Genomic DNA, 25,776 nt, shown 5'->3' with positions numbered 1-25,776 from the left:
GACATGAATAACAATTGACTCATAGTACTATCGATATTTATTACACAAGTTGAGCGTTCTTTCACACTGTTGTACGGTAGTATTGTAGAAAATTATTGTAAGTGCTTGACTTATCGTGTAACAGTTTAGTGAATAATTTTTCCCAAAAAAAAGAGAACGAGGAAGGGGGTAATTTAGGAATAGATCGTTGTACGTTCAGATAACGGAAGAGTTTCGTTTTGCCTGTATTCGATCAAAGAAAGAAACAATAGTTTCTTTCTTTGCCGAGGTCATTGAACTCTTCGTTTTGTGAACGTACGAAAACGTGTTCATTTAAGTCTAAGGGATGATTAAATCTTGATGAATAAAACGTGACGTCAGCGGACTATCAGTTGCTCACATTGGTGAATCAATGAAAAGCGAGAGAGAAGGGTCTCTTTTTTTAATTAGGATCTTTCGAACGATAATGATTGAAAATGATGTTACGTTGATGTCAGCTGGCGTCACGAATATCATGCATTACAATTAACGCACCAATGAAAGACGTACTATCGATACGAGTCTGGCATCATCAGTTGGAGAAAAACATTTTTTATTATCTTAAGAAAATAGAAATTATTTCATTATTAAATCATCTATTTTATGAAGTTAGAAATTAAATAGCTTAAGCTGATCTCTAATATTTGTTTCATAAAATACTTTTAGGAAATTTCACTAAAATTTTATCTTTCGATTTTCCTCCAACCAAGGACATCAAGTTAGTACGTCCACTATCGGATGTGATATTTAGCTTAGAACGTGATCAATATGAAAAATGACCGTGATTTCTCGTGCCACCGATGATCCCCCGTGATGATTATGGTGATCCACGAGTTTTTAACCAGTTTTTTTTTATTATTATCATCATTACCATTATTATTATTAATATTATTATTATTATTATTATTATTATTATTATTATTAATATTATTAATATTATTCTTTTTCGATAAACGCGATGATTGACGTGTGTTAAAAAATAGCGTTATAGATTAACGTTTGAAGAAAATGCGAAGAAGTTAGGTTCCTACGACGTTATTGCTTTGCGATTTAATTTAAATACTATGATTGTATTAATGCGTTAACATGAGAGAAGAGGTTTAATTGGTTCAAAGTGTTCTTGGACTAGAAGAACTTATTTAAATGATGATGATCGCAAGCAATTTATTTTCTTGCGAAGATTAATCGTATCCTATTCCTTCGTCGTCATCTTCTTCATTTTTATCTTAATTATCTTTTCTTAATTTTCTTACAATTAGTAAACGAACGAACGCGTTTAACGAAGGCGTCGGTGCCTAAAGAGTAAAGCGTTACTTGGACGGAGGGTCTAATACTTTGCCGTTGGTGCGCACTTTGATGTTGTACCTATAGGCCGGTTCCGCCTCTGGCAGGATCGTACTACTGTCATCATCCTGATCCTTCATCATTACCGATTCACCAATGTCCTGTTGATCGTTAACGTAATCTTGAACTGTGTCGTATGGACCAATGGTATGAGCATCTTCCAAACCGTTATTAGGAGGTTCAGTTTCACCTTGAACGTCAGCTTGAACTTCAGCTGGGGCATCCGAGAGTAAATCATAATCGAGAGAATCTCTGTGTTCCATCTTCATATCCGAAGTGGATGGTCGAGAAGCTGTACGAAGGATTTCACGAGTCTCCAGGCCATCGAAGACACTAGCAGAGTTGTCTTTTCTTGCTTGATGAACGTTTGATTGACCATCAGCACTGCTAGCCGTGAAGAGACTCGTGATATCCGGAATATTATCGGGTCTCGTATTATCATATTCTCTATCAAATGCATCGGTTGGCCTACGATGTTCGATGTTTCCTAAAACGCTCGATGCAGTAGATTCTTCTTCTTCCTCTTGATCGTCTTTTTCTTCTTGCTTGCCAGACACGGAAGCGGCTGTTGTTATCAGCCTGCTAACGACCGGGTCTTCGGGTATGTCTTCATTCGCTGATTCTTCCTTTTCCTCGTTCGACGATGACGTTGTCTTTTCGTCGATAGTTTCATCCGGTTTTTTCTCATCTTTATTATCTTCCTTAACGTGCTCGTCGATCTGGTCGTCGCTGGCTGGCGCCGAGGTGGTCGTTATGTAGGGTCTGCGATTTCTGAAAAATTCAGCTCGCCATCAATTTAATCTTCAAACATTTTATTTCGATCCTTCCTTTCAATTTATTTCCCATTAAAGACGTTACTACCAAGGAAGAAGATCATTATTTATAAATTCTATTCTTAATGAAGCAACGTCTCTCATCTTATCTTTATTATATTAGTTATGTTAGTTTGCTTTTATTAAAAGGAAGCTCCTATAAACGCAAAGAACAAAAGTCTGGATCCAATTGGCAAGTTTTACTTATAGAATTAACCAATTCATGGATCGAAACTTTTTCATTGTCGTACATGTGTATGTGCGTGTGTTGATTGTGTAACTGGTTTATCTTTGTTTTTGAGTATTTGCAGCGAGAGGCGAGAGAATGTTTGCGTTGTTACAAAAAGCACCTAGATATCAGATATCATTACGTTTTTATTTTTTCATTTTTATTTCAAAAATTAGCTAAAACCAAGTAAATATTTCTATCTTAGTGATCAAAAAACAAAAAGAAAAGTAAGCGTTACGTACGTTTGATATAAAATTATGAGAATTATGTCAGTTGTATATTTTGTTACCGGAGAATCCCAGATTACCAACAACCTTTTCTGATTATCAACTAACTACTGTATAATATAAGCATTTAGAAAGTTTCATAATTTTTGTCTGCAAAATAATCAGCTAGGTAATGAAGATAACTGATAAAACATTGCAATTTGATCCTGTGTTAACGTATAAGAAATCTTATATATCTATGGGGGAAAGATTTCATTTACATATTTTATCAGTTCCCCGTATACTTTATATTCTTATAACCAGCAGGATTCACCTTGGAGACACTGGGCATCCTCTGGTTTTCTCTCTCTTAGTTTCTTTTTCTATCTCTCTTTTTCTCGGCAATTTTGTGTATTTTTTGTGACAAGTATTATCTCACCTCTTACCCCTGAGTCGCGGAGACTGGAATGCTGCCGTAGTTATAGTAGTAGCATCTTGTTTGCTCGCAGATAAAGTCTTTTACGAGGGTACAATCTTGTGCTTCCCATGCTAACGTTGGTGCTACCATCGAAACGCAACCGTCCGCACTGCCACTGTCGCCACTGTAATACAAATAAAATATCGATAACAATTTTTCTGATATCTTATTCGAAATTATCGATGATAAATATTTTCTAATCTTATTTTTTTTTTCTATTTTAATTCATCTATAGCTTGTATAAATGCAGGATTTTTTCTATTTTCTAATTGATATTTTTATGTTTAGTTTCTGTTTTTACCTTTCACGTGCAACTCTTTGAGGTTCGGTGCCAGGTGGAACATCAGCAGGTCTGTTTCCAGGTCTCTTAAGCATATAATCGAATGTGGTGTTGAAGGGTAGTCCTGTACTCATCCATAGGAACATATCCGTGCCAAGTTTGTTACCCGACGTCCAAAAATCGTACTTGGTGTAACCAGCGTTCTTTAAGTACTGGGTCATTGTGTCTCGATTTTTCCTTCGTTTCGAAGGATGCCAGTTGAAGACCCAAAGAACGACAATACTGATACGCTAAGAAGTAGTTGAGTTCTGGACTATATGGATTCATTCTTGATACAAAATATTGAACACCATCGAGCTGAATTGTCGTGATCCTTTGACCTGTAAATTTTCATTGAACGTTAAGAAAAATAATTTATCAATTAATTGTATATTTTTATACGCTTGATTAACGAGAACAATGTGTGTGTGTGTGTGTGTCTAATAATCATCATGAAATTAGACCAAACGTGTAATTGACACTTATGACTGACACTTTTTGCGACATGATCGTTTTAATCATCATGGTGTATAATATATTCCAATTGCGGTAGTAACACAATAATAATAATAATCTTGACCAGTATAACTTTACAAAAAATTCACCAGGATGAGAGTAATTTAGAAAAAAAAAAGAAGTTAATGCATTGAACTTGAATGTTTTTTATGACAATAAAATTATAAACAATTTTTGATATAATTCGAAGCATATATTATGCATGATCATAAAGAAATGTTATTTTTTCATATTACGAATTTTCAAAAACCGGTAAAGAATCGATATCAAGAAAACTTTAGAATTCCTCATTATTATCTCATCGAAGCACGTTTCCTTCATGGACTTCCGACAGAACCGCAAATGGCATCTCCAGACGGAGGAACACCATCTGTTGAATTCTAATCTACCCGGTGTCCCATTTTAGCGTGGCCGATGAACGATTCTTTTCACAGCGAACCGTTACATTCGAGAATGATCATACATTCGAATGCAATTCTTATACAAATGTGTTGATTATTTCTTTTTGCTCCTGTTAGTTAATTGGTTCTTTGAACTTTCAACTTGTAACATAATCGTTTGATAATGTTTGATATCGTTAATTAATTCCTTCGGAATAATAATATATCTTTAGAAATTTTTATTTCAACTTTTGACAAGTTTTTATTTTAAAATGAATGTTGTCTCGCGGTTCGACAAAAAATCTTATAGTCTATTTGTATAGTACTCGTTTGCCTTTAGGTTATTTCATCAAAGAGCCTTAATTATCCTAAACAGGGACATTCTTCATCAACACCAAGCTATTTAACTGAAACCACACGAGGGATATCTTTTGTGAATAGAATGATATTAACACAGAGACGTGTTCGGGAGAGTTCATTGAACTAACACGATTATTTGGTTAACTGTACTTATGAATTATTAGTGATATAGGGTTCCAAACAGCTTTTAGACGAGATCACATAACTTACTATCTATCTCTCTGTATCTCACGCTTTTATTTCTGATCTATCAAATATATGATCTATCATCTAATATTCTTTCACACACACATTTATAAAAATATCAACATTTAAAAAAAAGAAAAAATATTTGAAGAAAGAAGATAAAGGTGCATTTTCCTTTGTACACGATTATTGCAAGAACTCGACGATATTCTCACAGTAGGTATTCTAAATATATATAGAAAGTTTCTAATAATAATCGCACGAATGAAGAAAGATTAGCTCTGGAAGTCGTTTGATGCCGGCATGTGAAGACATAAAGAAATGAGAAAAAAAGGAATAAAACTAGGGGGAAAGTAAAAAGAAGTTCGATGCATCCGTGGAAAAACTGGCGACGCAGGTGATAGTTAAACGACCGGAAGACCTTGAGACGTCTGCCGGCAGTGAAAAGCGAAGACTCGCGAGCGAGCAAGTTGACTTGCGTCTCACTAAACTATACGTTTCATTCATCGAGTAAGTCACGCTCGTTGTTCACGATGCCGCGAGAATCGTTAATCCGACTTAACCGTGACGAGAGAAGATAGGTACAAGAAGTATACCTTTGCTGAAAGTAAAATACCTCAATTGAACGAGCACGGTACGAAGAAAAAAGAAAAAGAAAGAAATGCGATTGCTAATAAAGGTATTGAAAAATGGATAAAAAAATATGTATGTAATAAAAGTACTAACCTGAAGCGAAGGCCACGATAACTAGAAGCAGCGTAGCGATCTTCATGTTGCCGTGCTACTAATCGTACGATCAAACAGTCGTTTCCGTTTCCGACTGTCGGAATACACCGGATGTTAATGTTAGGGTCGCGTTCTCGGACTGGCCTCGCGCTGCGTCGGGGGCCCCCTTAAGAGTCTTCTGGCCGGATCCAAGAGGAGGGGGTCGTTGAAGATGATTCACTGGCACCAGCAGCAACAGCTTAGAGGAGGGCGGACGAAGGCACGAAGGGACGCTCGAACTATCGTTTCGAAGAGGGGAGAGTATAGCTTCAGAGATAGATAGATAGATAGATATTGAGTTTGCCAACTGGAGAGGGATAACCCAGACGAATAGAAGATGAAGATGACGTCGAAGGATAGATCCTTGGTCCTTGGGTTGATCTTTAGATCCACGATCCCAAGTGCAAAACTCTAATGGATTGCTAACAAATTCTATTCGACGAGTTAACAAAAAAACTTACCTCAATGTATACGTTATTACAACCGTCTGTGTATGTGTTGTTCATGCGTATTGGTTCATGGGTACATAGTAGTAGGTTCGTTGACTTTAAGAAAAAGAGTTGCCTTGGATCATCGGGCGTAGTAGTAGCGTGGAATCGTTTCGATTTGCTCTTCGATCTTCTCAGAATTTATTCTGGAATTTTGTACCGTCCAGATCTGCTTGTACGAATTACCATTTCATTTCTTGTGTTTTTCAAATTATTAAATACAATTATTTATGAAGTCCATTAAAATGTATTGGCTTGCCTGAAAAGTTTCTTCTAATTTATAAATATAATAATATATTAATAATTTTTAAAATCATTACTTCAAAATCCTCACTAATTCCACATTTATATATTAGGGATTTTAAGAACACATTATGTATATATAAAATGCAAAATCGGCGCTAACATTCTGGGCAACCTAATATTTCAAAGATAAAAAGAAAAGAACATTTGTTGAGGTCCATTAGACTTTGTCATGTATTATGGTAAATTAGTGATATCAAATAGATAAAATATAGATAACTTTAAAATGTATTTTCGTAACCAATGGGATCCCACTTCTATCCCAGAGAACCTATCGACACGGTAGGCCGCAAAAAGACTTCAGTCTCAAGGTAGGCTTCATTTCTGACCGCGTCTTTTCGCTCGAGATCACCTGCTGCTGTTACTGATGGTACATATCGTCCAGTCCAGTTTTCTCTTGCTCCAACTATCGTGTATGCTTTGGTTACAATATAGAACCGGTACCCCGTACCCTAGAAAACCTACGTATCTTCATCTTCTTCTTCATCTTCTTTTTTTTTATATTTTTCTTCTTCTTCTTCTTCTTCTTTTTGTTCTACCTATCTCTTTTCTTTGCTTATAGCACATCGATGGATCAATGATCATACACGGCGAGCTATTTTTGTTACGAGCTCTGTGCGGGCATCCCTAAAAAAAGATCCTCATGTGACATTCGAGACCTACCGCACTAAGGAAACTCCTTCTTTCGTTCCTTTATTTTTACATTGAGAATATATTACAATAACGAGCTGATCTTAACGAGGAGACACTTAACAAGGTCTAACTTTATCGTTTCTAATTTCTTCAATAATTGATTTAATCAATGGTATTTATTATAAAAAATTAATCAAACGTCGTTGTAAATAAAAACGAATTTTCTTAATTCTTGTTTTAATTTCCAATGATTCCACTCGTTTGCTTAATCTTGTTGATTTAAGAATTTCTATACATTTTTCAGTTGTTCTTATGTTTACAACGGTCGTATATGAATATTGATTATCCCATTATATACCGTTGCTTACGAAATTAACATACCGCTAATTCATTCGATCATGAAACAGGAGTTCACTACCCTCGAGACATTCAACAACACTTTCGTGTTTAAACATATGAGAGTTGAGAAAGCCAACGGAGTTAACGTGGCATCGTGTTTTATCGCGATGCCATTCGGACAGTCGTGTTCGTGGCGGCTTCTTGTCGCCTCTTAGTTCTCACGACCCTGCTGATTCACTGGTAGCAAGTATAATATATATTTTTCTTGACTTTCAGCCTCTATCTCATCGTCTATCCTATTTTCTTTTCTTATTTTTCTGTAATTTTTATTCATTTTTTCTACGGTTAATTTTAAAAACAAATAGATAAAATACAAATTAATCAAATCGAACAAAAATATTACGTTTGAAAATATATATATTATTTATAAAATGAATATATTATTTGAAAGGTGTACTTATGGGACAATCTAATATATTATATTAAATATAAATTTAATCGAACGATTATAATAAATAGGAAAGAAAATAAAGGGTGTTGAAAAAGGAATTTATATAAGATCAAACAAAATGGCGGAAGTATCGGTGGTGTCTCTTGAAGAGAACTAAGGGAGAAGGTCCGCGGTTAAATCACGTTTTATCTTTACCTTGGCGTAGGTCAGTTTAACAGGTCACGCCTACCCAGCGGCGTATTTCCCATGGGAATTCACCGAGCGTACTCGAATGCACTCGAATGCACTTAGAGAGAGCTCCGGCAAAGTGGCCAATGGGGGTCGAACTGTGTTCGTGGTCGAGCTGATGCTTTTGCCGGGAGCTGGATCCTGGATAAACAAGCACGAGTCTCTTCTTCTTCTTCTTCTTCATCTTTTCTTTATATTTCTTTTTCTCTTTCTCTCTCTCTCTCTCTCTCTCTCTCTTATTCTCTTTCTCGCAAGCAACTTCTCACAAACGAGCCTCGGAGGGTTTTCGCCTGTTTTTTGCCAAAATAAAAGCAACGAAGGGCTTTCGAGGCAACCAGCCGATGCGACGGCTAAGAAAGAGGAGAAGAAGAAGAAGAAGAAGAAGAAGAAGACGAAGAAGAAGAAGAAGAAGAAGTGGAAGAGGAGGAGAAGAGGATTCTACAGGAGGATTCTCGCCGAGGTCTATTTCAGGCCCTGCCAGCGATCGCTATGTAAGGCCCTCTTCCCTCTCTCTCTCCCTTTTCTGCTTTTATATATCCTTTCTCTCTTTCTCACTTTCTTATTTTCTTTCTTTCTTCGTCTCCCATCATCCACCACCTCCTTCTCAAACTCCTCTTTCTTGCATACAGAGAGATCTTGGTTTTAGCGCGCGAACAACCTCGCTTGCTTCAAGACGATCGGAGGGACTCATAGGGCCCCGTAGGCTCTTCGTCGACTCTTCCATTTTGATACTTCTAGGACAGTGATCCTCATATCGTACTTTCATATATACTTCGATATATGGCAATTAGTATCATTGAGATAATAATAAGTTATATTTTTAGTTTTAAGATCCGTTGAAATTTATTAACCAATTCAAGGACAAAAGAAGGAACACAAATTTTGTTTAGCCAGACATTGGACACACACTAAAGTTAATTACTTTTTTTTATGATCCGACTTCTTTCTTTCTTTCCTTTCCTTTTATCCTAAGATGGTATTCAGTTAGAAATATGCACGAGCTAACCAAAAAACCTTTTATATTCTTCTTACCTTTTTTTTACATCTTTCATTTTTAGTCTATCCTTTCAAAGTCATAATTCACTTTTACATAGCTTAGCATCTTTTATCGATGCTTTTTGTTGTACTATTTTAAATGCAGTGATCTTCATGTAATTTTTCAATGAATTTCATCATATTACCCTATCAAAATTGGTACAGTCAAAGATTGTTTAATTCTTTTATATATAATTGACAAATATAATAACAAAAAAAGATGAATTTTATTTATTATTGATCAAATTGATCCAGTAATATAGAATGAAGTTGAGAACTTGGTATATATCTTTCTTTAGAATAGATCTCGTAGCTTACGTATTCGCAGCTTACTATGTTCATCCTGTCCCATAGATGTATATTTAGACAGTTTGTTTCCCTCAGGATTTAATGCGATTATACGACGTCGCTATACACGAAAGATCTGCGTCTTTCCTTTGAAGAAAGAAGGAGGAACATAATCTCGTGCTGTCCTCTAAATCTTAGTCACACATCTTTCTTACTTCCTTTCTTTTGCAAAGAAAGACTTATTATATTGCTAGAGCAATAATAACCAACAGATATTTTTACTTATTATATTGCTAATTACATTAATAGTCATGCTAACTCATTCTTTTTATTCATTTTTTTTATCCTCTTTTCTATATATATATATATATATTTCCATTTATTATTTATTGTTTATTAGATTAGAAAATATAGTAATTCCATCTTTTTTCTTCTATTTGTATATTTCCAACGCTATTTCTAGAGCTATACAATGTAATGTCTCGGTGTAATAAATAGATGGTTATTCTCCTTCTATCTTGACTGCTGCCGGGTACGAAAGGGGCGATGCATAATCACCGATAGAAAGCAGGAATGGATGATAATAACAGCCATGATCAACTTAGAGTCGTCTCTCTTCTCATCTTCTTCTTCTGTTACGTGCTAAGAGTACAAGAGTATGACCTAGAACCTGAAACCGTGAACTCTCTCTCACTCTCCCTATCTTGTGTATTCGACCTCGAGTAGTACAGCGATAAAACTTATCCCTTTGAAGTTACTTTCAAAGAAAAGCGAATCTCTTCTCGATCACCATTAAGATCCAAGCTTATCCCCCATGAATTTATAGACACTCCCGAAGAAGACGAGTCTACTTTTCTCGAAGACAAAAATTATCGATGGGGGATGGAATAACGATCGTTCATAGTAATAAGTAACGATCGAAATCATAGGGTTAAATCGCTTTAAGGGCATTACTAGTGTCTCGAGTTTAACAGAATCACCTGACTCGTTGTAACCCTCCTCCCCTCCCCGCCTGCTTCGTTTATTTCTCTGCTTTTGTCCTTGAATACGTAATTTAATATTTAACACGCATGGGAATAAATTCATTCCCTTGCTCTTCTTCAAACTTGTTTCTCATCTATCTCTTTTCTTCTTTTTTTCTTTATTCTTATTTTTTCTTTTTTTTTTTTTATTATTCCGAGTGAATGGAATATCAGTTCGCGAAATGTTATATTCCGCGTAGAATAATCTGATGAGACGGAATAGGAGAAAGAGATAGACGATCGAAACGGGATAGGTCATCTTCCAAAAGAACCCAGACCTTCGAAATCTAATTTTCTTTCTTGTCTAGATTTGTCTTTTTTTGGTTATCTCATCAGACTCAAGTTTCATACCAGCGGGTAGCTTTTTAACGAGCCTAACTCCTCTCTAGGATATGGTTCTCATCTTGTTTGATGTCTTTTTTTTTATAACATATAATTAACATAATCAATTTGTTTGGTAGCAAGTAGGAACGTCGGATATATATTATTAGATATTTTGGCGTATTTTATTCTGATCTATCTGACGTTTAGATTTGCTGAACTTTTTAAAATTATTTGATTCATTTATCTGTCAATATGGACAGATATATTTTCATTTATCATTCGTATTTTAAGTGTCCCTTAATTTTACTGGAATATAATAGATAAATTAATTGATTTATTTATCAGCATTGGACAGATTTAATGCAATCATTTTTATTATAACAAATCATAAAGGAGAAAAACGTTTCCTTAAGGTGTTAAATATAATCTTCGAAGACACGATATCACGGAGTAACGAAGAATAAAGATAGGCAATCGGTATGTGAGTAACGTTGAATAAATAAGCAAGTTCTTGTCTTTCTACGACATTTACACGACATTATTAAAGGAGATTCACGTCAGTTTAGAAATAACTTTAAGATGAAAATGGCATTCCTTATGGCAAGGAAGTATACGTAGATAACGCATAAGTATACCTTAATAATTACGTATGGAATGTGTTTAAAGCGAGTTAAACTATTTTTTTAAGAATACAAGAAAAAGAAGAAGAATAAAAAGAAAAAGAAAGAAAGGAGTACTCGTTGAGAGAGTAGTTACATTCTATCGAAGAAAGGCTTGAAGAATTCTCTTCGAAGAAGAAGAAGAAGAAGAAGAAGAAGCAGAAGAAGAAGGAGAAGAAGAAGAAGAAGAGAAGAAGAAGAAGAAGAAGAAGAAGAAGCGATCGTTGAAACTGGTAGAAGAAACGAAGGGATTCTTTCGGCCCTTTTCCGTACCGGCGAGCTCGTAAAAAAGGGCCAGGAGACCTTGGATTGGAGGAGGAATGCAAATCCAGACCGGTCACGAATATATTCTAACGTGGGGCCTTTACTTGAGCAAGCAACGAACCGGTGCACGATCCTTTAGCTGAACTTCATTTCGTTATTCCGATCGATACACCGAAAGCTTTTATACCTTGCTCTCGTTAATCGCATGAGAGTGCATTCTCTCTCTCTCTCTCTCTCTCTCTCGTGATTGTGTGTTCTACTTAAAGTTTAGAATCGAGTAAGAAATTACATTCTCCAATGGGAAATCTAATCTTTTCAATTAGAAAATACGAGCAATTAAGCTAGCAACGAAAGTGAACTTTCGTGTACTATGTAATTTTTGTTCATTCACATTTTATGTTCATATGTTTAACTTTCAAGGAATATATTATATATATACATATTGATTCTCATTGATAAAATATTATTTAATAAATTTAAATAAATCTTCAATATAACAAAAAAATAAACATGAAATTATAAATTTATCATCGCAAGTGGTACAAACTAGTAGTTCAAAATGCTTGTATGGTTTTTTCTAGAAGGGATGATGTAATATGATAAATATAGTTCATTGATGAATAAAAAATTGGCAATTTGAATAAGTAATTAATAGGATATTCGAATGGTAAGAATGACGGAACCAGCGAGTATGTTGCGGGACAAGTCAGAGACGTGAGCTCGGTCAGACGTAATTTCTCGAGGATTTCTCAAGAGGTGAGAGAGAAGTTCGCGGTCAAGGCTCCTCGGTTCAAGTCATTGACATCGGTGTTGCTCGCACGAACAGACTTATGCTGTCCATTACACCGGGTGCTCGCTAAATTACGTATATCAAATTTGATTGTTCTCCAGTTATTCGAATAATGTTTTTTCTTTTTTATCTAGGAAATATCAACAAATGATTCCTTTCACTTCAAAAATATCATAAATCATCTTTTTTACATTCTATTTGCGATTTTATAAACATTTTTCAATATTAAATACCATACACCTATGCACACACACACACACACACACACACACACACACACACACACACACACACACACACACGTGGTACGCAAATAGAAGTAACATTTTTTTTACGTAACACATGACGATACAAAAAATTCTTTGCAATATCATCGATATTTTATTCATTTTTCGAATCGTTCAAACTATTATAAAAGTTAAGTATTATTCGAATAAAATAAAAAAACGTATTCTCGTATGGGAACGGGAGAAAAAACTTCCATCTAATTCACGCTCAAACACATACATCCGTACCTAAACAAACACACACACATACACTCACATAAAAAGAAGATGAACGTTTTAAAACTTCACATAATGATCGTCATCTGAGAGATCTAGCCGATTCTTATTATAATAGCATTACCTGGCGAAACGTCTCCACAAGTTTTCCACGTACGCTGATTACTTCGTTTTAATACCAAGCAGTCCTAACTCCCCACCACTACTACTTTAACAGTTGTTTTTTTTCTTAAACTCAGGGAATCTACACGAGATGAAATCTATTATCTCGAATGACTCTTCTTCCTTTGCTTATTCTACGAATCAGACGGTGAACGTCCTCGAGAGGGCAAGTGGAGAGGTTTGGGAGGAGGAAGGAAGAGAGAAGAATAGAAAAAAAAAACAAAAAAGAAAAAAAAACAAAAGAGAGAGTGTGTGTGTGAGAAAGAGAGAGAGAGAGATGGTTACACCTGCAGTCGACACTTCACTGTCTCTACCAACTGCATCATTACTTTTTATTGTCTTCTCGCAGCATCTTTCTCTTGGATGAGAAATCGATCTTTACTTACCAACGTGACTAGAACAACCTAGCTTCCTAATATGTATGTATGTATATATATTCGTACATGTAGTTATGTATGTACATGTACATGGACGTGTAACACCGATACCGGAAGTTATTAACTATCATCGAATTGCTAATGTCTTTATCGTAGTGTCATACTAGGATACCATTCAAAAGCGAATGGATAAAGAAATTTAATACATTGTCAAGTCTATTTATAATTTTTATCATTTTAATAAACGTTCGATATATACAAAAACTTATTTAAAATAAAATATCATTTTATTACGAGGATTTTTATTAAACCGAGGACTAATTTAAAATAATAATAATTTTGCAACCTGATATATATATTCATTTATAAGAATCATAGTATATTTAATTCTAATTTTCTAACGTTTAAGTTAAACGATTGTGAAAAATTATTATTTTCTTTTCAAGTTTTTTTTCAATTGTTAAACATTAAAGAGTTTATAAAATTGTTGTTATTAAAGTAGACAATTTAATAAAAGTATAAAAGTGAAGGTAAGAAGCTCTTAACATTCAAGTTAAGTGACGTGCATCACCTCGGGACAAGGTTTACATCCCGAAACGATGTCAAGACGACACAACGACGACGTTATAATCGAACCTAGGGAGTTTGCCATCGGTGGTAGTAAGGATGTGCTTAGAAAATGATTAGCTATGCACGACGCGAAGGTGTCACTTCCTCTGCTTCGACTTCCGCCCGCCGGAAACGTCCTTCCAACAGCGGTTGAATCCTTAAATGCCGACGATCTTTCGAGGTCTCTCTCCCACAACCCTTTCTTTTTCTTTTTTTTTATATATTTCTTCTATCCTAAATACCAAAATCAAATGATCACCAAAACTAATCAAAATTATTCGTTCAAATAAATTGAAACTTCGTTTTCTTTTTTACTCTATTTCTTTTTTTTTTTTTTAAATATTATATACATATTATTTTACCAATATTTCAACTTGAACTTTGATGAAAATTTAAAAAAAATATGAATGTATAATGTATTTTATCAATAACTATGATTGACGTTGATTGGTTAGTAATTCTAATGAGTTTCAAGAGTATTCCTATTCGTTCCTATTGTAAGTTTAAAGTTATTGATATTTGTTTGCAATGCAAAGAATTTATTTCGAAAGATCAGACATATTTAAATAGATACAGCATTTTCAAAAGTCTTCTGAATCTATCTGAATCTTTGATGTATTTACATACAAAGAACTCCGATTAGCAAAGGAACTAACACTGCAAATTCTATTCTGAGAGATCAAACAAGCAGATGCATATATGCAGATGCTTTGAAAATGTTCCTCTATCTATTAGGTGCAGCAATCAATTCGATGCTATCTTAACAAATTTAATATTTATTTATAAAGTTATTGTATAACTATTATTCTTCGAAATAGTCTTCATTATTCTCTGACGAATTTCTTGACAAAAAAGGATGATAATTTTCACGGAGCTGAATTAATCGCAACACCTAATTTGTTATCTCTTAAAAATTTATATAAAAATGAAAGGAAACTTAAAAGTTTGCATTAAGGAACTTATAAGGGAAACTTAAAAGTTGCATTAAAACGCAAAATCTAGAATCAAATTTATAATTTTAAATTGATACAATTAATATTAACAATTGAATGAAAATTTCAATATCTATATCTAAATGTTGAATAAATTATTCAAATCTGTCTATTGTTATTGATATTTTTTGGCTTGATTTATTTTTGTCGATCCATAGCAATCGATATGGACTAACGAATGAAGACTTGAACAGACAGTGGAGCAATCCAGATCAATCGTTACATCCAGTGATCTATCACACGAAGGGCTTGATGGAATACTGCACTAGGGTCCTGAGAAGACCTCCTCACGTCTTCGTCGACTATCACGGCCATTCACGGAGGAAGAACGTGTTTCTCTTCGGTTGTTCAAGGTCGAGTTCCTGGAGCGCCGCGGACAGGGCGAAACCGGACCAGCCGGTGCAGTATTTGGTAAGGGACGAAAGAGGGATCGACGAGGATATTATTTTTAGACTCTACGTGTATTCACTGTGTATATCGATGGATGCGCGCGCGTGCTTCTCGTAAATCAACGCATCGACGTCTCTCGGCCGTCTTTCAAATTCCTCTTCCAAAGGAAAACCTAACAAACTCAAATCACCATAGATCATCCCCTTCCTTTTACGGTTTATCCTAATTATATTTATTACAAATAAAATTAAAATCATACAAACACAGTATTCAGAGATTTATGAACATTCATTTTTACAATTTTTCATTAATTCGTCATCATTTGCTTAAATAATTAAAATATTTAACACAAAGTTTGTTCGTTTGAATAATAATATAGCATAATAAGTTATATATAATATAAGTTCTAGAAAAATATATAAATAAATATTTAAAAGATAATTTATACGCGACAGTGATCGATCATACTTGTAATAAAATTGTTTAGACAAGTAGTTGGTTTCAAACATGTAACTCGAGGCCCGATACTTTGCCTCATTGCGTCATAAAATACCTTTCTTTTTTGTCTGTGACCACAGATTCTCTTAAACTGAATTTGATGGCCCGTCTTTGTAAATCAGCTATATATCATTGGTTCAAACCATCAAAGATTTTAGGGGTTTACAAACAAAATATAATTTAATCCATATTATACAAACATTACAATTTATAACAATGATAAAACATGCTCGTAATAAAATAATAGTTTAATTCCACAATTGAGATCTATTTGAAATTCATAAATATATCAATAGTTAAAATTAATTGTAAATAATAGTGTCAAAAATTGTTTTGTAGATGTTACCACATTTAATGCAAAAGGTTTCACCGGCTTTTGCTTTGCCGTTGTGCTCCTTCAAGGTAGAAAGAAATAAGGAATCCACCGCCAGGGTTGCCATATGGCGGGAGTTGGGTATTTCGAGGTAAGTACCGATCACATCTCGAGAAACGATCTGACTTGCAATGAGTCTACATGTGGGGTCGGCCAAGGTCGAATTCACGATTCTACCGATTCTGCAGTCGAGCTTACTGAACAAGCTTTTGCTCCCTTCTCCCTTATGCATTTGAAACCTTTTCCTTTTTCTTTTTCTTTTTATATCATTACTTGCTACTTGAAATTATATACTTTCCTACTTGATTACATACAGGGAAAGTATCGTTTAATTAACGAATTCATTAAATTCTATCCTTTTAACAGAAGTTATACGATGGAGAGTAGCTTCTGTGGTTGCGATCAAGGAAAACTCGCTGGATTACATTTCGATACGGATCATTTGAAAGATGTTGGACGTGACTTTTGTCAAGCATTAGCCATGATGAAGGATGCTGATGAAAATTTAAATATTGATAAGTAAGTTATCAAAGTTATTTTATGTTAATTTAATTCATGCAATATAGATTTTAAGATTTACGTTTTCAGGTTAAACTTATTTGTTCAATATATTTGCTCGATTTTTAGTCAATGCACAAAGTTGAAACTTAAACTCCAGTCTAATAATTGTATATCAAACTTTGATATTTTCACTATTATTATATATATTTTTATTACGTGACTCAATATTAGGTTGAAGAAAATGAATATTGCAATCTTTCTAACATCGTCATGAATTAAATAGATTAATTATTGTCCCATTCGAGTTTGTTGAGATTTAGAAAAAGTAAGATTGTGGTGAACACAGATACATCGAAGAGTATTGCTGTCCACGAAAATGTATTCTACGGAAAATGAGAAGAAAACCTAAATGCATTCAGGACAAACTTGCTATACATCATATCATTGGGATTCCTTAGCGAAGGAAACGTAAATATAGATTAAAAATCGTGTGATGCACGTTTTTGTTTGCTTATTTTTAACCACGAATTTGCTCCAGGATTTAAAGAAGATCAAAAAGTTTTGTTTGAGATTTAATTTGACTAGACTAATCATTAATCACTTTGGATTCTTTTTTCCACTTGTAATCATGTTTTTTTTTTTGGTAAATTATTTATAACAGGAAATTAATCGATTCGTTTTGTTGTTGTTGTGTTCTTGTAGGATTCTAGTGGAAGAAAATATTCCTGAAAAATCAGGATGCATGGTGGAAGAAGTAACTTCCAGTTGTGATTCGGACGAGTCTGATTTGGAGACTTAAGGATTTATCTTTCCTTCAGTTTGAAAGATTTGTAAATCGAACGTCCACTTGCCAGAAGATAAATTATTTACTCATTGTTGTTGAAAAATACGTCGATTCTGGTTCCGAATCGGGCATATACGAAGTCATTATTTTGTGAAAAAGATTTATTGAAAAATTTTAACAAATGGTGAAAATCTTTTATCACTTATTTACTATCTACATACACACGACAAGCTGTTGTTTCGAATATCTAAAAAAAAAAAGAAAAAGTGCAAATAAAAAAGTTCACAAAGCTTACCCTTCTACGACATACGAGTTAGCACGATTGAAAAGTCTTGTACGAATTTACAATAATGTTATCTTTGTAAAGAAAGTCAAATTGAAATTTCTCGGAACCAGAATTTTTTTCAAATGGAATATTCTTCGTGTCGAATTTAAATCCTGTTGTTACAATTTTTCTGATAGTTCAAAAATGTAATTCATTCAAATCTTATATCACAAAGCGTAGTTATTAAGAATTAAATTAAACACGAAGAAAATCCAACGATTACGTTTACGAGTTGATCGCGAAAGCAAAAGTATATAACGATTACTCCAATAAACGACAAACTATTGACAATATCTTTGGTAGGAATTTTCAAATATATAATAGCTCACATATACATGCGATCGGCTAATGTAAGACTTCTAATCTACTTGAATATTAGAATAATATGAAGATGATCGCTCGCACTCTCGCATTCTCTCTTTGTACCTTGCTACCAGTTACATACATGTGATACATTTAATAGAAAATAAAAAGAAATAAAATAAAATAAAATGAAATAAATGAACATAATCAAAATCAAAATCAAAAGAAATAGAAATATTGAAAAAAAAAAATGAATTCAAACGACGAATCGAATTGGAACGATGACTAATCTACCATTTAAATGATATCTCGTGTGCTGTTACAAGTTCAACGTCACTCTTAAATATATTTAACATTTCTTTTTTTTGTAATTTTCTTTTTTTTCTTATTTTTTTTTTTGTCTTTTCCTATTTTTTCAAGTTTCTTTTTCATTTACTTTTTAATATGAATAAGATCGCACGAATAGTATACAGAGAACATCACTTGTTTGTTACCAAGTGTAACAAACTCTGGTTATTATTGCGTTAATTGTTTTAATACAAGCGGTATACATAATGGTGCTGCTCTACGGTGTTACGATTATTATTAATACAGCTATAGTTATAGTATATATATATATATTTTTTTGTTGTGCTTGCGTTAATTACGCGACTAAAGTAAAAAGAAATTCAAAGAATATTTAACGTGCTGTGACGCATATTATATGCATGCTTAGAAAAACTTTTGAAAAGAATTTCGAAAGAGATTATTAACACTAGATTTACGGATGTTTTGTTCATTATTTTTTAATGACGTAATAACATTGTTTGAATAAAGGATTGAGTAAAGGAATTGAACTAATATTTACGTATATTTCATTACGTAACTAAAAACCAATAAGTTTTCAAAAAATAGTATTTAAATTTTATAAATATATAAAATAATCAAATGTTCAATGAGTCAAATTGGCTCAATTCGTAAATCTAGTGTTAAATATATGAAACATTTTAAAAACTGATTATCATAATCATACCAAGAAGAGATAATTATGGTCAATTTTTGATTCGTGAGAATGCGGAAAACGGTAAGTTATATGACATAAATGCGAGCGACCTAAATATAAAATAAAAATTCATAAGTGTGTCTTTTGTCTTTTGTTGTTATCAAATTCATGCTTGCGTGTTCGAAAAAAAAAGATAGTTCGGCCAGCGATCTATCGTCAAATATACGTGATTACAAATTTATATATACTTATATAGTTAAATTGAAATTTTAATTTTGTTTCAAAGCAGGCAGCAATTAAATAAACATCACAAATTTTCTTATTTTTCTTTTTCATTTTTATCTTACTAAAAAATGATGATACGTTATAATCGAACGCTAATAGTGAAAAATAATCGTCGATCGTTGCAGGTATAAATTGTTCTTCGATAATAAAGCAATAAGCAGAGATTTTTCGATCTATCCTTACTTAAGATTCAAGATAAATAAAATAATATGATCGGCATTAATTACGGAACATTGAAATCAGTAGATTTATAATACTATATTTGAGGAATTTCTTTCTCTCGATTGATAGAAAATATTTGTATATGTAATTTTTAAAAAATATTGGCAACGAGAGATATGTGATTACTGATTTCAAGTAATACGTAATCGATAAATGCTTCTATTTTGTTTAAAGTGTACCTATACTTGATAAAGCAGATACGATTGATCGAATATATGTAGGAAACTACATGACGAATTGTCGGTAACTTATTTTTTAAGACTCGAACTATAGAAGAAATCCACGATCGAGGATCTAAGAAAAATTGTGCCCCTGTATGAAGATTAATTGACGGAAACGAGATTGTTGCACGTTACATATTCTTAATTGAATAAGAGACGAGATAGATCGTTCGCGATAATACTTTATAAAGGATTTATCGATCGACGCGACTGAACATTTACGAACCAGAAAATTCTTATATCACGGTGTCACAGTCAAATTGGCAAATATATCGAAATAATGACGGAATATTATTGTCTTTATGGCGCGTAACAATGCTTAACGTTTATCATTAATCTATCTTTCATTTGTTACATGTGAATTTCTACTAATTTTTCAAAGCCGATCCAATAGCAAAAATCTATGCGTTTATATATTTGTCTACAATTTGTTTAATTTTGTATTCACGATCGTACGTTAAAAAATCATTTACAATTTTAGTCAATTGAGTGCGCAGTTATAATAAACAAAAAAGATTTTTCAAGATTCCAATTAGTTTAGTGATTATTTAGAATAATATCTTGCTTATGAAATTAGCAATGAATTGGCTTCATCATGCGTATATGAAATATTTGTGTACGTACGATCGTATCTATTAAAATAAAGAAACAAATATGAGAATAAAGATTATAGGAGATAGGATGATGAGTTTAGCAAAGAGAAAAAGTACGATAGTCATTGATCATGGAGAATAGATAGTGAACAAGAAGCAACGCGCGATTCTAAAGAACAATGACACTGATGCTATAGGAATGTACCACAGATAGTGTTGCGAAACAACGGGAATTCAAACTACATTATCAATCTCCATGTCAAAGACAATCGACGAATCTCATAATTTGTTATGTGTGTTGTGTTTAAGCATTAGTAAATATAATCGTCTTGTCTTAATTCAAAGATAAGACGATTATTTATTCGTGGCCGTAAATTTTCTTCACATGTTTCTTGATTTGCTCGTAGGTGACCCAAAGCATGATGTTCCAGGATACCAATCTTGTAAAGCTGGGTACGAAGCCTTTGTAAAAAGCAGCGGGCCCTTCTTGAACGAACATCTTGACTGCACATTCAACGGCACCCTTGTACTCGCCAGGTGGGCTGTTCATGTAGCGAGTTTTAACTACGTCGACTGGACTAGCAGCTAGAGTGGTACAAAGTCCAGCAGCTGTTGCAGCCGTTAGATGACAAGGTATGCCGTCTCGGAGATAACCAGAGCTTATGATCATGTCCTTGATGATGTCGTAGCAAACGATCTCAGCAACGTTTACAATCACGTTCCGGGAGATGTTCGGCATAGTACCTTTTAATACATGACAATATTTATTCGTTTTAAATTATTTATTATTTTTTAAAATTTCATTTTTAGAACAATTGTTCCACTGAAACTGAAAGATACCTTTCCAAAGTCCTCGAGTTCCTTCAACACTGGCTATATTTTTATAAGCCTGAAGAGTTGAGCTGTATCTCACTGCCGAACCTCCACTGTTTCCAGCTTGCAGACGAACCTTAACGACGTCAGTCGGTTGGGCAAAAAGGACCGCTAAAGCACCGGTTGTCATACCGGCCATTACACGAATACCAATGTTCATCGAACCGCTCCGGTTATTTCCTGTCGGTAAAGAAATTTCCTCTAATGAAAAATCTTTTCTTCCACGAGAAACAAAATTTGTATTTGGTTGAACGAAATTTAAGAAGAGAAGAAGTAGAAGAAGAAGAAGAAGAAGAAAAAAAGTCAAAACACATGTTAAAGGATGCAGGTATTAGGATTTAGAGTACGCCATCAATCGCGTTTTACAACTATTTCTATTTTTTTTTTGTTTTTCAAATTTTCTATGAAGTCAGTTGGTTATTAGTAACATCAAAGGATTCGGTTAATAATGTTAAAATTAATTAGATTATTGACATGAACTTGTTTGTCTTTTTTATATTTGTGCTTCGAGTCAACTAATAATTACGTGAACACGTGTCAAATGTTTGAAATGAAGTGACAAGAAAAGAGAATCTTCGACCGATGAGATTAAGCGATTATCCTTTAATTTAATTTTTTTTTGAATATTCGAACAAATCAATTTATTTAATCAGGCAACAACAATTGTAATAATTAGCTTTTTTTTGCGAGAAAAATAAAACAGAAATTAAATAAGCCGCGATTGTTCAAACTAAATTTCATTTAACAAAATTAGGATTAAATTATTTAATATTTGAGTATCACCTGTGATTAGAATTGAGAATAGGATTTATTATATAAAAAAATGTATAGTATAGATAAAAATAAAAAGATTAATCTTTTGTCTATTAATCGATAACTCCCCTCCCTTCTCGTTGTCTCTCGCTTATCTTTTATTTAAATAATATCATCCTCCTTTTTAACGAAGAGAAGGACGACGAAGTGACGAAGAAAACGACGAAGGCGACGAAATTCCTCTTTTCGAGAAACCCAATGCTCGCGAAATATAAATAATTATATTATATATATGTATATTATATTAATATCATTTTCTTTCACTCTCTCTCTCTCTCTCTCTCTCTCTCTCTCTCTCTCTACTCTCTCTAACTCTCTCTCTCTCTCTCTTTTTCGATGCACATATGTCGTGATAAGAAATTTGTAGAGTTAGCTGTAGTAAATCAAATATATTAAAATTATTATCGGTTACTCACAAAATATTTGAGTGCTTTACTTTAGAGTATAAATTAACATTTATATAGATTAAAAAGAAATTTTCTTAACAAATATATCTTTTTGTTATCATAGTTAAATGATAAAATATTTTATTAAACAAAAATTAATATACTTCTCAATTTTATATGATTTTAATAAAAAATAAAATACATTAGCAATAAATAAAATAGAATAATAAATGAATAAATAAATAAGAAAAAAGGAATTTATTAAAAAAGAAAAGAAAAACAAACAAACAGACCATTACTTTAATCGATTCGTATATGAATACCAACTAACTCCAAAATGAAATTCACTCAATTAATTTGATGACATACCGCATATTCATTTTTCTATGTAAAACTTGGTATATATATATATAATAATGATATTATTTTATGTATGAGTGTATGCGTGTGTGCGTGTGTGTTAGTGTTTGTAAGTAAAATGGAGATGGAGATATATTATGTAGTACCCGTACGTACTTAGGCGTGCGTGTTCGCGCACCCTTTTAATATTTATATATGAAAAGTTAGGAGAGTTTGTTGGATGTACCGTCGATGATTCCAGCGTAGAGTGACTTCACGCTGTCGTAGAGGCCCAACCGTACGCTGGCGAAACACATCTGTCTCTGGAGTCCCGCGGACAGACCTCCGTACAGGCTCCTGTAACCACCCTCGCTCAAGCTCACCACCCTCTAAATTTACCCTCAAACGTTTTCCCCGGGATGTCAAAAATATCTTTTTTTTTTTTTCTTAAATATTTCTTCGTCTCTCTTTTCTCTTTCTCTCTCTCTCTCCCTCTCTCTCTCTTTCTCTCTCTCATTTTGTCTACCTAAGTCCCTTTTGTTCTTTCAAACAGCAACCCCTCATTTTTTTGATTTCTTTTGGTTTGATTTTTTCTTTTCTTTCAACAATAGAAAAATAGGATTTCATTCTACATCTTTTTCTTTCTTTCATGTTATTCCTTTTTTCTTTTTTTTATAATCTTTCATGATTTTGAGCAATTTATCTTTTGTATGAAATAATGTAAAAGTATTCTCAATGTAAATCTAATTTAAATGTCTATTTTTTTTAGATAGGAATTAGAATAAAAAATTTGTTTGTTTGTTTGTTTGTTTGCTTTTTTAATGAATTTAATTAAAAGAACTAGGTGGACGTAGGCGAGAGAAAAGAGCAACGGCCCGAGAGCCACGTGGTATCATCGAGAGAGAGCTTGTGCCGAGAGTTGGGACTAAACTCGTCTCCCATAATAGTAAAACGTGTTGGAAGCTTAACCAAGGAAGAAGATGCCGGGCTGGCAATCGCGAAACTAAACTGCAGTTAGGCAAAATAAATATAACTCATAGGAAACAAGTAACGCGTGAATTAAAATCAACGATATTACAAAGAAAATATCCGAAATGTCTAATAATTTTTCACTCGTTTATTCGATCGCGATAGCTGCTTTGTATTTAAATAATAACAAAATCAAATCTCATTGCTTTACTATAAAAATAAATTTTTGCACTATTTATTACTATCTTGATTAATAATTCATTTCTTTTCTTTTAATAGCATTGTGATATAAAGAATAAAAAATCTTATTTGAAATTTATCAAAAAGCAACTTTCGCAGAAAAGAATGATCGAATGAACAATCAAAAAAAGTGCCACTAACGCTCCTAATAGTGTGTATTTTATATTTATTTTCTTTTTGTAATTTTATTTTTACTTAGGTTAATATTATCTTATTCTTATTAGACAATTGATTTGATTCACGTAGAACACTTATAAGGAATACTCGTTGTTGGCACTCACAAAGAAAGAGCTTCTACAAATCATACGAATTTAAAATGAACTAAATATTGTAAAAACAAAAGAACGGATAAATGAAATAGAAGAAAAAAGCTATCGAACGAGTCAACGAGCGTTATCACTTCGAGTACTTTGCAATTCACCGATCGAAGTCCACAATTGTTTAATTTTTATAATCTGCTTCGAGTATGCTTCGAATCGATCTCCGTCGTTCCTACCGAGATTAGTTTCTCTTAATGCACACTCGGCCTAACTATAGCTAAACTATAATATAATATAAATATAATAATATAAAATTGTATATTGATATTCATTGAGAATGAAAAAAAAGGATATTTTTCTATAATAAGTTAATAACATAATTGGTATAATTAGACCGTTTGTAGAATTCGGCAGTGACGAAGGGATCGATCGCATTTTCAAAAAAAAAAAAAAGGAATTTAAAAGCATTCAATGTGAATGAGCCATCGACTCGAGGAAAATTCGTGCATTTTTTGTTTTTTGTTAAAGCGAGAAAATCGTATATTATATTTTTTCAATTTTAATTCACTTTTCCTTTTCTTTTCTTTTTTATTAGTGAGAAGAGGCCGTAAATGCAGCGATTTTAAATAACGATTAAATCGTTTAAACGAATAAAGAGAAATCTTAAAAAGAGTCGATAGAACTACGAAAAAAAAAATAGTCGGCTAGTTTGTATATTGTATATATATACTATGATATAGAAGTATATAGTATATATTTGTATATCTATATATATATATATATATATATTTAAATGAAGTTATTTTACCTACCCCATTGAATTTTGTTAAATTTTAAAATGGATCTTAGACAACGTACCTTGCTCCTTCAACCCTGACGATGTTCCCCATTGTCTCCAACAGTCCTGGCTGACTTGCTCTCATTGCGAGCATCGAACCTTCTGTCGATGCCAGCAATATTGTTCGTCCTTCGCCAGCGATCTAAAAAAAAAAAAAAAAGAAGAAAACAATAATCATTAATTTCAAAAATTCATTTGAATACAAATTTTTATCGTGTGGTAATAATGCTTGTATCACCAATTATATACGTATACAATAAAATAATCATACAAGTGGTTTGGTTATACGAAAAAAGTAAAGAAAAAAGTGGAAAAAAATGGTAAATATCTTACCTGCATCCTGACTTTGGCCGTATCCAAAGGAAACGTAGCTAAATCAGCAATGCAAGCCGCAGTGCCAGCAGTAAGTAGCTTCAAACCGATATGCAAATCTTCTGATGGTCCTTGCTTCATGATGTTATCCTTTTTTTTCTTAATCCTTTATCTTTCAAATTCTACCAA

At 33.1% G+C, this 25,776-nt stretch overlaps 3 protein-coding genes across 10 annotated transcripts in view; 1 reads left to right on the top strand and 2 right to left on the bottom strand.

The window, feature by feature from the left end:
• The window catches only part of LOC107070576 (cytosolic carboxypeptidase 1), a 29,150-nt gene extending 10,428 nt beyond the window's left edge, over window positions 1-18,722 (top strand). For 5 of the 8 annotated variants that reach the window (XM_089174696.1, XM_089174695.1, XM_015328903.2 and 2 more), the window contains 4 exons: window positions 15,239-15,491; window positions 16,308-16,432; window positions 16,708-16,860; window positions 17,545-18,722. In XM_089174696.1, the coding sequence (XP_089030822.1) occupies window positions 15,239-15,491; window positions 16,308-16,432; window positions 16,708-16,860; window positions 17,545-17,641 (628 nt within the window). In that variant the 3' untranslated portion in view covers window positions 17,642-18,722. Of the gene's footprint in view, window positions 1-6,966; window positions 7,267-13,179; window positions 15,191-15,238; window positions 15,492-16,307; window positions 16,433-16,707; window positions 16,861-17,188 lie in introns of those variants that run through there. The other 3 variants (XM_015328900.2, XM_089174698.1, XM_089174699.1) reach the window with 3 other exon arrangements.
• On the bottom strand, window positions 20-6,960 carry nw (narrow). The gene is given in 5 exon segments (XM_015328904.2): window positions 20-2,133; window positions 3,056-3,211; window positions 3,389-3,594; window positions 3,596-3,747; window positions 5,575-6,960. Coding segments are annotated over 5 exon segments (1,365 nt in total). The 5' UTR covers window positions 5,621-6,960; the 3' UTR covers window positions 20-1,328.
• Window positions 18,723-19,336: 614 nt separating the features above from the next.
• LOC107070579 (dicarboxylate carrier UCP2) lies at window positions 19,337-25,744 on the bottom strand. Its single transcript, XM_015328907.2, has 5 exons — window positions 25,609-25,744; window positions 25,296-25,417; window positions 23,216-23,325; window positions 21,398-21,610; window positions 19,337-21,301 (listed from the first exon to the last, which is right to left on the bottom strand). Exons 1-5 carry the CDS (start codon window positions 25,726-25,728, stop codon window positions 20,916-20,918), a joined length of 951 nt encoding a protein of 316 aa, XP_015184393.1. The 5' UTR covers window positions 25,729-25,744; the 3' UTR covers window positions 19,337-20,915.
• Window positions 25,745-25,776: the final 32 nt, after the last annotated feature.

This window comes from Polistes dominula, unplaced genomic scaffold (genome assembly GCF_049000335.1).
Source record: "Polistes dominula isolate Pdom_NZ unplaced genomic scaffold, Pdom_raw_medaka contig_16, whole genome shotgun sequence".
In the NCBI taxonomy this organism is placed as follows: Eukaryota; Metazoa; Arthropoda; class Insecta; order Hymenoptera; family Vespidae; genus Polistes; species Polistes dominula.
This window is presented reverse-complemented; position numbering and strand designations above follow the sequence as displayed.